This window comes from Seriola lalandi, unplaced genomic scaffold, assembly GCF_002814215.2.
Source record: "Seriola lalandi dorsalis isolate HSWRI2012SDOR001 ecotype SW California unplaced genomic scaffold, Sedor1 jcf7180002054777, whole genome shotgun sequence".
Taxonomy (NCBI): Eukaryota; Metazoa; Chordata; class Actinopteri; order Carangiformes; family Carangidae; genus Seriola; species Seriola lalandi.
This window is the reverse complement of record NW_019525330.1, coordinates 276,245-288,348: the sequence shown is the minus strand read 5'-3', so window position 1 is coordinate 288,348 and position 12,104 is coordinate 276,245. Positions and strand designations below refer to the sequence as shown.

The window sequence follows — 12,104 nt, the reverse complement described above, 5'->3', positions numbered from 1 at the left end:
AGTGAAGTTTTGCTCAACTGTTGAGGTGAAGTCACTTTAACCGAGACAGTCATAGAGTGGGAGTGACAGGAGTGACAAAGGACAAAGAGGGAAAGGAATTGGTGGGGAGAGGGGTAGAAAAAAGGATACAGAATAATGAAAATGTTCCCCTTGTACAAAGGCAGTGGCTCTGTCTCCTTGACTCAGAGTGCTGTCTACTCCGCGTCTGTGTATGTTAGAAACCCCACCTCCCCCAGTGCTTCTCTCCTCCCCTCCCCTCCTCTCTCAGTCTCTGGCCGAGGAATCCCAGGCAGCGTTTAATTGCAGAGTGCAAAGGCTTTAGTTGGGCTAATGAGCGCAGCACCGGGGCTGGGACTCTTTCACACACTCCCAGAGAGACAGAAAACATTAATGGAGTCCTTTACCGGAGGAGACTCACAAGGCGGCTGGATTTCAGGTGGAGGAAAAAGAAGGAATTCACACATTCAGGTACTGCCGACTATGTGAGAGAATATACCAGAGGCAAGACACGGAGTAAGAGGTGGAGAAAGAGAGGAGAGAGCGGGAGAGGGGAGGGGAGGAAACGGGAAATACACAGCCAGAGAGAGAGAGAGAGGGAGAGAGAGAGAGACTGGAAGCCTGCAGCAGCAAATGAGATAGAACAACGAGGCGGGAGAGGTAGAAAGAGAGACAGAGAGGGAGGGAGAGGGGCCCCGTGTAGGAGAGAGGGCTACAGGGTGAGGAAGAAGCAGGAGTAAAGAAAAAGTTGGGAGAAGTAGGAGAGAGGGTGTCCAGGGAAGGGAAAGGAACGGGTGCAGAGATTAACAACTACAGGAGAGAAGAAGAAGGGAAACAACAGACAGGAAGGAAGGGGAGGGAGAAGTCTTGGGTAGAGAGGAAGAAAAAAGCTGAAGAAAAGTTTTCTTGTGGGAAGACGCAGATGAGGAAAACAGAGTGAGTGAATGACTGGGCTGGAGAGAGCAGGGAGGGGAGGAAACCAGTTGTTTTCTAAGGCGTTTTCCACACAAGCCTCTGGACTTCTTTGGACATGTACACAGAAGGCGCACAAACAACGGGACACCGCCGATTTCTTCAGAACAAAAACTCCCCCACCCCCTGCCCCTGCCAGCACTGCGTCCACTATGAGCAGCCGTATGGCCATCACGGTGGGCCGGGATACCAACCATCATCAGGCAGGCAAGACCACCCATCTCTGGACTGCACGAGAGACATCCAGGCTCCTCGGGTTAAAGACGTAGGAGGCAGAGATTTCCTCGTGGACAGGGTTGAGAGAAGCGGTCATCGCAGCCCACAGAGGAGGCCTGTGTTTGCAGGGCCCGGCCCTTACAGCCATTCAGATGACTTGAGCCAAGTTTGCCCCTGGGAGTTGAACCCTGCCCAGTGGAGCTACCCACTGGAGTCTGGGGTGAGACACTACCCGTCTGTCAGAGAACAGTGTGGCTGTGTGGTGCACAGTGACACCAGGGCACACCCCTTTAAGGCTGGGACTCTACATCCTCTCCCTCATCTTCAGGTCAAAGGTCAAGGGTACAGGTACAGGAGGACTGTCAGGTATGTCTCTGTGGATGAGGAGGAGGAAGGCTGCGAATGCACCTCTGAGAACTATCACGTGGAGCCACATGGTCCCCATTTGGGTCATTTGCCCACGCCAAATGGCAACTGTGGGCCGAGGCCAGTGCTCTTTGAAGGAGGGGAGGAGAGAGATAACCATCAGGACCGGAGCAGACACAAGGGTGGATCAGAGGAAGGTTATAATCGACACAGCGGCTCTCACAAAGGTTTCTTCCCCACTGAAGTTCCACAAAAACACTTGAACCAGAGCAGACGGAAGGGGCCCTGCATCCCTTCCACCGGCATCACCGGTCCAGAAACCTCAAAACCGACGACCAACAACAACCATCAGCACCAGGGTTCAGAGGTAGTGAGGCAGAAGAGGAGGCAGGATTTGGTGAGGGATCAAATCCGACAAGTGGTGACAGATCTGGAGGATGTGTTGGGGGGTTTGAAGCAAGTTCACGTGGAGATGAAAGAGGTAGGAGACTATTATTATAGATGTTTATTCTTTCTTATAGATGTTACATGTATATCAGGTGTCTAAACATGAAGGTCTGTGCAGGTGCAGATGTCCCAACCTTTAATTGATGCTCCCCTGGATATTGTGACATTTAAAAGGATTAACACGAAGCTCAGATGCTGACAAAATGAGTCACAGTGCAGATCAGTTTGACACAGGTCGTGTATCTGTGTGTGTGTGTGTGCGCATGTTCACGAGAGCATATCAGGATGTGTGTGTGTGCACGGTGACTGCATTGTTTGTGACTCACTCATCATCTCTTACCGAAGCTGTGATTGAGAACGATTTACACTGACCTTTTGCAGAACGCTGCCGAAATTGGCAGCGCTCCGGCCAGCACATTAAAAAGCCTGGCTTCAGACTGTTACTAAATTATGCCTAGCTCTTACAGTATCCATTTTGCATGCAGCTGTAAAATAGCACAGATTCACTGATGAATTTATCTGTGGAAGGCCAAACATTGTACTGAGGCAACATTACAAATTCAAAAAAGAGTTTTGTTAACTCACTTGGTAACAAAGGAGATCTAAAAACAGCTTTGGTGTGGAAGGTTGGTTGAATTGCTGACTATTACTTCAGCTTTAGCACAGTCAGAGCTTGTGGCTGTAAATAGAGTTTGGCAGTGGTGGAGAAAGAGCAAAAAAAAAAAAAAGACTCAATTAAAAGTAAAAGTCCTGCAATAAAATTGTACTTAAGTAAAAGAACAGGAGTATAATGAGCTAAATTGGCCTCTGTGACCATCATTTTATCATATATGACATTATGTATCAGTGTGTAAGTAGCATTTGCTGTTGTAGTGGGTTGAGGTGGAACTAGTTTTAAATACTTTATGTACAGTTACATAGTTTAGTCCGGAGGTTCCCAAATGGGGGGTCTGGGCTCCTCCAAAGTGCCACAAGATAAATCTTAGGGGTCATGGGATGATCAATAGGGCAGGGGAGAAGAAAAAACAAAAGTCCTGCCACACAAGTCTGTATTCTTTTGTTAAGATACTATCCAATCTTTACTCTTTGTGAGTTTTACCTCCTCTATTAAATGCAACCACAAGCAAGGCGTAAAGGGAAAACAACTTGTGGTGGAACTGCTAAAAACTCCGACTTGGTGAGACAAGACGTATCAACTAGACAGAGGTTTTTTTGCAGGGAGTCACAAGGCAAAGGAGGAAAGAACCACTGATGTAATATTAACAAAACACTCTGTTTTAGAAGCTTATCATGTGTTTTTTATATAAATAATCAGAAAAGTAACTAGTACGGCTGTTGAACAAATAAAAAACACGGTATTTCCCTCTGGAATGTAGTGAAAAGCCGCTACAAAGAGTATGAAGTGATACTTATGCAAAAATGCAAGTAAAGTTCAAGTACTTTACTTCAAAATTCCACTTAAGTGCAGCACTAGAGTGAATGTACTGATTTACTTTTCGTCACTGCAGTTTGACCCTCTTCATTATCCTCCAGGTGGTCAAGCAGATTGATCATCTCACAGCCAATATTGACCTCACTGATGAGGCGCCCTGCAGCACTCACGGCTCGTCCAATAACATTCACAGCTCAACTCATTCAGGTGACCTCAAGGTGGCCCTGCTGTCCGGTCTCAAGCCTGCTCCAGTCCAGGCATCACAACACGTCGACGAAGACCGCATCATCTTAAGGACTAACTCACCCTCCCCTGTCCACATGGCATCTGTCGTCAAAACCAGCCGCTTCACCCCAGCCAACCACAGTAAAGATGTCAATCACGAAAGGCCAGGTGCAAACGGCCATCCGCCTCACCTGTACCCCAACCACATTGGCCAAACTCATACAGAGCTCCACCCACAGGGTCTAGACCCTAAGGTCATCATTGGGAACAGCACCTCCAGTTCAAGAACTCAGAAGCCTCCACCGTACCCTCAAAATGGGCGCTGTGGCAAGGGCCCGTACCCGCCTCCCAAGCCTGTGAAGACCCCTGCCTACCCCGGGAGAGGCCGCCAGAGCACCAGCATGGTGTGAGGGAGGGGGGTGGTCTGCCCCGGTGCCATGGGGGCCTGAAACATGAGACCCTGCTGCAGCGAGTGGCGGTCAGAAGGGACCAGGCAGGGGAACAACTCATGGTAAGCTCAGGTACAAGAGGACGTGTTTTTCCCTCTCTTCTTTTACAGTGTTGATGTTTCTGTCAGTGCTCGCAGCTGATGACGTTTGCCGTGTTTACTGGCAGCGTAGTTTTCAAAGACAGTAAATGAATTGCAGTGTTCCCCCGTTACAAAAAAGGATTTATGTGTGTGTTTGATGTGTGTGAGTGTGTGTGGTGTCTGTGTGTGGGCGGGGGCGGAGGGGGCGTAATGTGTCTGCTTTTGTTGATGTCACATGATTTCCCAGTCTTCTCTACACTGCAAAATGTGTCTCAGCAAGTGAAATGAGAAATTAATCTTCTCTCTTCAGTTTGGTTGCACATGTGGTGAAAATCATACAGCAGGGGTGAGACAACTTCCCTCGCTGAAGTAAAACTCTACTTTTCTGAGGAGATTGGACGAACTTCTTTCAAACTAAGCCTCAAAATGAGGTGTATATTATTCAAGCAATTTAGAAATTCTGTTATGTTAAATTTTTTCTGATGGCAGAAAGGAAGATAAAAATCTAGAGACAGATTTTTTTTGCAGTGTGACTTAGTCATGACTTCGAGGGAACTGAGAGTTGGCAGGAGCTCAGTTGTTTTTGGCGCAGGAAGACCCTACAGCCACTTGACTCTCATCATGTGACACAAAAGAGGAGTCATTATATTTACAGGATGATCATAGCTGTGACTCAGAACTGGCATAATTTACTGTTAGGGGGTGATGATGAGGAACAACTAACCCTCTCTTCTTGCGCCACAGTCAGATGTATCATTACTGACTGTGAGCCAGAGGCAGACTTAATAACAAGATGACATCTGTGAAAAAGTCCCTCTAGCAGAAGGAGGGAATTAAACAGCAGATGCATACTGTTTAGTATTCCCCTAAAAAGTCCACCTTTGCAGATGCTGCAGAGGCAGACGTGCATGTTTCTGTACTTCCCTCTTGTGCAGAGTATGTGTAACTGCAATCTATTTTTCCGTCCCTCTCCGAGTTGGGCAAGCGCAATCTGGTTTTAATCATAAAATCCCCTGGACACGTGCCAGAACGAAGTGAGGCAAACTCTTGGTATATTTGTGACGTCCATATAAACAGGAGCACTGCTGCACAGCAAAGCAGCTCTCCACCATATAATACTGCAGGAGAGACGTGCTCGCAAGGCTAAAGCCTCAGGTCGAGGCTGGCAGCCATAGTAACGGGTTGAAAAGGTGCATGTGATTGAGCCTTCGTTTATCTAGTGAGATAAGAGTTAAATTAGCTCTATGTGTAATGTTAGCTAGTCTGCTCAACAATGTCCTTTCTTTTCACTTTCAAAGTCTTTTAAAGCATCGATGCTGCTGACATTTTAAAGGCCTGAATCATCTGAATTAGTCACCCGGAGCAGGTTCAGTGTTAGACTGGCTAGCACAACAGATTTTGTGCTACGCAATGAAGGCACACACACACACACACACACACACACACACACACACACACACACACACACACAGACACACAGACACACACACACACAAACACACACACACACACTTGTACTTCTTTACTTGTGAGGATTCTCACTGACAAAATGCATTTCCTAACCGTGAAAGCAAGTCTTATCTCAAACAATTATTTAATATGTAAATAATAACCATTAGTTTCACAGAAGGAAGGTGAAAGGCATTAAGAGAGGACTAATGAAACATCAGCCGATCTTCAGAGTACAAGACACACACACTTTACATTCCCTAACCCTAACCCTAGCCTTAACCTTGGATCAATAACCCTATATTTGTCTTTTGATTGTTTTTTAAGTATTATAGGATCCCCATTAGCTCCCACTATTGTGGTTATTAGCCTTAATATAGTCACTTTTACAGTTAACATATAATACGGATATAACATACAATTTGATATGATTGCCTAAAAACTAAAATAGAAGAAGATCTAGTAAAATAAAATAGGAAACATGGTAAAACATGGTAAAACTAAGACAGAGTTTTATGCTGTATAACCCAGGAGAAATCATACAAGACAGGACTCAAAAGTTGAGTATAAAGTTGGATATTTATCAGCACCAAGGCTGAATTAATGACTAAGTTTGTGAATATGCACCACTAAGTAACACAATATCAACTGAAATGATAACATCTCATTTTTTTTAAAGTTTATAATTTTCTCCCTGGTTGATTTCTGCAGTAAAGATGTCAGGAGATGTGATGTGAGTTGTACTCACTCATCTAGAATTTGTTTCCTCTGTAGCATGACACCAGACTTTAGAAATCCACGGTTTAACAGTTATTATAACAGATATTAACAATATTATAAAATAATAATATTCTAATTTCACTTATTTTTAATTGTTTTAACTTGTGTATTGTTTTTTTTTACACATGTTTATGTGCTTTATCCTGTTTTTCTGTTTCACTGCTGCATGACCAATTTTGGGGACAAATAAAGTGACTGCTGGTGAAATGGGGCAGTCAGTGGAGGACCACAGCTAATTTTCTCCTCCAGGCCACACTGCCTGTTTAATCCAGCCATTAGATGTATATTTCACTGGAATAAATGCTTTCATTTGTCGTCACATTTGTCATCACAGGTCCTCAGTCTCAAGGTCTAAAACTTACACTGGTCTTCACAAAGACAGAAGTACATGAGCAAACACACATAAATGATGATGTGATAAAATGGGGTTTACAGTGCTCCTCTGCATGTGAGGAAACATGACAACAAGGCACGCACACACTGCCTCACTTTCAGTACAGCAGAGATCAACACTGTTTCTGTGGCTCCATCAATGAATGATGTTAAAAGGAAAGCCTTGAGAGGAAGCATGAATTGCATGAACAGTGTTTGATTGAGGAGCAGAATTGAGTCTGAGCTCATGGAGGTGCTGAGATCTGAATTTACTTCCCCCCCCCCCCCTTCTCCTTTCTTTTGTTATGATGTTTCCAGCAGGAAATGATGCCACAGAGATTTCAAGCTGTCAGCCGATGGAAAGAGAGCACGGCCTGAAGGTGGGGATATTTCCAAAGGGAAAACTCCCCCAAGAGTCGACCCATGACTGTATGTCTTGCAAGCACAGCAGCATGGAGGAGTGGCAGTCAAACCTCTCTGAAAGTGTATGCTTCTACTGTTACTGGAGATATAGTGGCAAATAATGAGACTGTGAACTGCTACAACCACCCATAAATAACATTAAGGTATCTTTTGCCAGTATTAATTTATTTTTGCTATTTTTTTTATTGTAAAAACATCTATTGTCAGGCAGCTTACACCAGTCTGGATGCTACCTATCCTAATGTATGCTATATTAAGATTTACATCATCTAAACTATTGTGCAGATATTTAACAGATAAAAGGATTTAGACTGTTTTTCTCCCTGCTACATGGTTGTCATAGTATGTAAGAGGAAAAATCAGCGAGGAGACAGGAAAGTTGGAAAAGCAGAGTGGAGATTAAATTGCCATGCAATAGATTCTTCTGCACTTTTCTCATACAAATCCATCTGACATCTCAATTATCTAAGTCTAGAGATGTTGTATTGACCGCTGAATGTCCCACATTTGAATATGAAATAAAAGAAACGGCGCCAGCATTTTATCACCTCTGACTCTGACAAATGATTCATGCATTCAGTGTGTCTAACAAAAGTTAGAGTGTGCCACAAATGGTTGTGGAAGCAGTAGGAATACTTCTTGGGCTGATCTGGAGATGGCAGTGTGTGATCTCTCATGGCCTTATTCTGTCAGGACGCTCGCTGCGGTGCCCTGGGCCAGTGAAGCCAGCGTCTGTGACTCTGTTTGTTTAAATCTTGTCTGAGACTTTCACCACTCTGCTCTCACAAGTTCCTGCTGCTATCAGAGCACACCGCTTCCCTCTGAGAGCTGGTATAATTCATCCACTGGGCAAAACGTCCCTCACTCCCTGTCTCTCTTTGTCTGTATCACTGGTGGGGAGAGCTACAGATGGAGGATGACACATGCAAGCTGTTAACTGCGCTGGCCACTTTGTCACTCACCGTAGCTGTGTCTGCAGGCAATAGCTGTTAGGTATTGTGTTTATGGCAAGCGAGAGGCAAGGTTGCACAGAGTCGATAAGCTGCTGAAGGTTAGATGGATGAGCGAGCTTGTGTGCCACAGGCTATTACTTGTCAAGAGAAACGATTGAAATGAAAAGTGGTACCTCAAGAATCCGAGTCCTAATCTTTCCGTCATGATTTGATAATTGTACAGACTTTTACACTTTTATTAATATCACTTAATCTGACAATTATTTTTTTGATAAATAATTTAGGCTATAAAATGTCTGAAATAGTGATGCAGATCTCAATTTCCTAGATCTCAAGGTGACACCAAAAACACCAAATCAGGGCCACAGGCGATGCCCCCTTACAGCTACAGACTGTTAGGACTGCACATATCCATTTTATGGCACTTACTACTTAAAATTCATAGTCATTTTTCAAACAATGGATTATTGAATGACCCATTTACTTACTACTTACTACTACATTTACTTAAAAACATATACTTATATCATTTCTAACTAGCAACCATTGATAAAAAAAAAAATACAGTTGAATTGGAATAAAAACTGCTCTCATCAGTTGCTGCTGGCTAAAGCTAATGTTCCAATTAAGCAAACTAATGTTCCATCACACCCCATGAGTTGGCTGATTATGGGATTTAGGATTATTTAACCTGAAAAGACATGAAAGACACAGAAATAAAAAGACATGGAAATAAAAGAGCAGCAGTATTAGGGTGTAGGAAAGAACTAGTTAGCCATATTGAAGTACAGTGTTATAATTTAAAAAAAAAAAAATTAAATTATAGAAAATGTGGAAAAAGTGAGGTTTACATACTTTTTTGGTGCTAACCTCAATCTAAACATGTTTAAGGAGTTGGTGTTGCATGACTTTGGACTCCTGCCCTCAGTATTTCTAAAATCATCATGGTAATGGTACTGCCCAAAATGATGCAAATGCTTCGGAGGAGCTGGAACCAGAAAATATTTGGCATTTTTTTTTGATAAATGACTTAAGCAATTGATTGTTTTTTTTCCCCCTTGATTCAGCTTGATTTAATTGTTTTAGCACTAGACTAATGAATGGTAAGTGCAGTACTGGATCACCTAAATTTGGCATCTTCTTGCAGGAGCAAAGACTAAATATTCTTATAGCTTAGTCATGAACTGTATCATAATATTTTCCATTTTCTTCATACAGTATCACTCAACTTGCTATTCATGGGGGAGGTCTGTTTTGGCAGAGAGATAAAAATATGCTTTGTAAAAGACCTTTCTTTCAACTATTCTATGTGACTAAAATCTAACTTTTAAAACAAATATCTTGGGATAAGAGTAGCGCAGAATGCTGTATGAATGCCAAGTTGCAATTGCAAAATAACCATCAATCTCAGAGTCTTGGAGTCTTGGATCTTAGATAATGTCTGCAGCACCTTAAGTCTGATGGGCTTTGAGAAAGGCCATGTCTTGGCCTGCTGTCCAAGTCTGGGCCTTTCTGCATACCCTGTCTATGGATCTTGTCAGACAGAAGGTACACCGGCTGAGCCGCTGGCTGTGCCGCCTTTGTAAATACTGGAGTGACTATGGAATGTCAGACAGAGATTCAGACCAAGAACAACTCTGAGTCTCTGCCACCTCCCATTTGTCTCATCCAACCAAAAATAATACATGAGAAAGATGCTGTTAATACCGCAGGTGTTCGATGCTTGTCCAGTTGAGTAATTGTTTCCTGATCTGTTTAGGGTTCTGGATGGAAAACTACAGCAAGCTGAACAACCAGAGTCTTTGTCTTTGAGGCCATGGCCTGATCCTGAACAACATCTAGGTGCTAATAGATCCAACCAGCCTCCTAAAACACAGAGCCAGGCAGGGAAAGATAGAAACAGTTTGCTTATAATAACATGTAATTCTAACTGATTACAGCAATTTCTGTGGTTTGTTTTAATGACTGGAAAAACACAGAGCGATCAGATTTTACATATTGAGTTAAGTAAGTACATTTTTTATTGACATAGTGCTGTATTATTCCATTTAAATAGATTTTTAATGTTAAAAAGAGCCGACTAATAAATTGGCAGCGCAAGGATTTTGGCTGATATTAGCTCATTGTAGATATATTGGTATTGGTGTATATTTCAATCTTTATGTGTATATGTTGAGTTACAAGAAATGACAGTGCAGAGATGCCAAAGAGAAGTTTGAAGTTGTTTAGAAACAGTGTCAAAATACCATTTACATATTTCATTTTCAAAGAGAAACTTACACTAGTCTGAAAAGCAGCGTTTTGCTGTCCTCTCATTTAAAGGAGCTACTTGTAAGTTTTGTTATTGCTATATAGCTAACGTTAACATTGGCAGCTATTTACTTACCAGTCTAAAGAGAAACGCTGTGAGTTCAGCATCAAACTTCGTTCCTTCACTCACCATCAGCTGTCTCCAGCGGTGAAAAGCAACACCAATGTTAACTCTTTTCTCTATCATGTAGCGCTATTACAATCATAGACTCTGAATAAAGATGGTCGTAGCCTCAGTGACTCCACCCACAGGTTTCTGAAGACCGGTTTTGAAGCTCAGAGTGGGGCATTCTGTCGTCACCATCTTGCCAGTACCTGACTCTGCCAAATTCCCGGCTAATCCAAAAATGGGTGAAGAGGAGGGGCATGTGTGGAGCCCAGACTTAGGTGCATGCCAGCTTGTGCTAAGCATACGCTCACCCAACTGTCACTCAAAGTGGTATGCTCTCAATTATGCAGAACTTTAAGCCTCAATAAAATTTAATTGAGTGAGTTGTATAAAAATGTATCTCTCATGAAGTTGTCATGAAGGACAAAATTAGCCATAAAGACCAAAACTGTTTTTTGTGCTACGCTGTAAACATGTTTATTTCTGCGGTACAGTTGAGCATTTTAACATGGGAGTGTATGGGGATTGACTCGCTTTTGGAGCCAGCCTCAAGCAGCTTATTATGTTATATTGTTTTACATGTAGAGTTACATCAAAACTGAAAAAAATTACAATAAAATTATTAAGAAACGTACTAAATTAAAATTCATTATCTTGAAATGGTACGAATCACAATTTTACTGGGAACAGAAACTGACAAACTGAAAATCAGGTTACTGTCAATCCCATCAAAAGTAAAAAAAAATGGAATTCATGGTTTGTAATCAATTAGGGATTTTCAGTTTTCTCTGAAGTAAAAAAACATTTTTCAGAGACACTCACACAATGAATTCATTTTCTACAAATCCTTATGTCTAACATCTCACAATAAAAACACAATTTTGCTATTTCCATCATGACTGGAGGCTTCCTTCAGGCATTTTAAAGTGAACAAAACAAATTGGTTCTGAGAAAAATTAATACAAGTGTTTGAAGTAAGAGATGAAGCGCATACAGACAGACAGTACAGTGGATCAACAATCAAAGAATAACAAATCCTTTGAGCCGTCCCTCCAAATGCCACCCAAGTAACAATACCACCCAGCTTGAAAGAGAAACAGAATTCATCATCAATCCCACTAGAAAATGACGCCTCTGTCTTTTGTCTCAGAGCTTGATGCAGCTTTCACTCTCTAAATTTACAACACTGTGTCTGCTGGTTGTGTAAGTGACCCCCGGGAGAGGAAGTGGCCCAGCGTGTCTGCCCTGCACGCCCTCGCTGGTCTACGGCTGACCTCAGCACTGTTCTTAATCTCAATGGGATGACAGAACTGCTGAGGAATTTCTCTGCTCTGTGCCTAAACCAACCTGTCAAGACACTGCATTTAGGCAGAGCACGTTCCTCTGTTACGTCCCTGCCGGCTCTCACGTGGCCCCGCTTTGTTGAAATATGACCTGCAAATACCATACTCTGCCCTTAGTAACCTCTCCAAACACTGCCCACCGACGTGCAGATGCATCCGGAAAATGTCTCTCTTCGCCACC

The 12,104-nt window shown here is 42.8% G+C and overlaps 1 protein-coding gene across 4 annotated transcripts; it reads left to right on the top strand.

Moving 5' to 3' along the window:
• The first annotated feature begins 286 nt into the window (after window positions 1-286).
• LOC111669117 (uncharacterized) lies at window positions 287-7,752 on the top strand. Of its 4 annotated transcripts, none has more exons than XM_023425347.2 (3): window positions 287-2,032; window positions 3,532-4,166; window positions 7,107-7,752. In XM_023425347.2, exons 1-2 carry the CDS (start codon window positions 1,028-1,030, stop codon window positions 4,063-4,065), a joined length of 1,539 nt encoding a protein of 512 aa, XP_023281115.1. In that variant the 5' UTR covers window positions 287-1,027; the 3' UTR covers window positions 4,066-4,166; window positions 7,107-7,752. The 4 variants fall into 4 exon arrangements, with proteins under 4 accessions (XP_023281115.1, XP_023281113.1, XP_087035178.1 ...); XM_023425345.2 differs by having other exon boundaries at window positions 7,104-7,752; XM_087179052.1 differs by having other exon boundaries at window positions 3,532-4,176.
• Window positions 7,753-12,104: the final 4,352 nt, after the last annotated feature.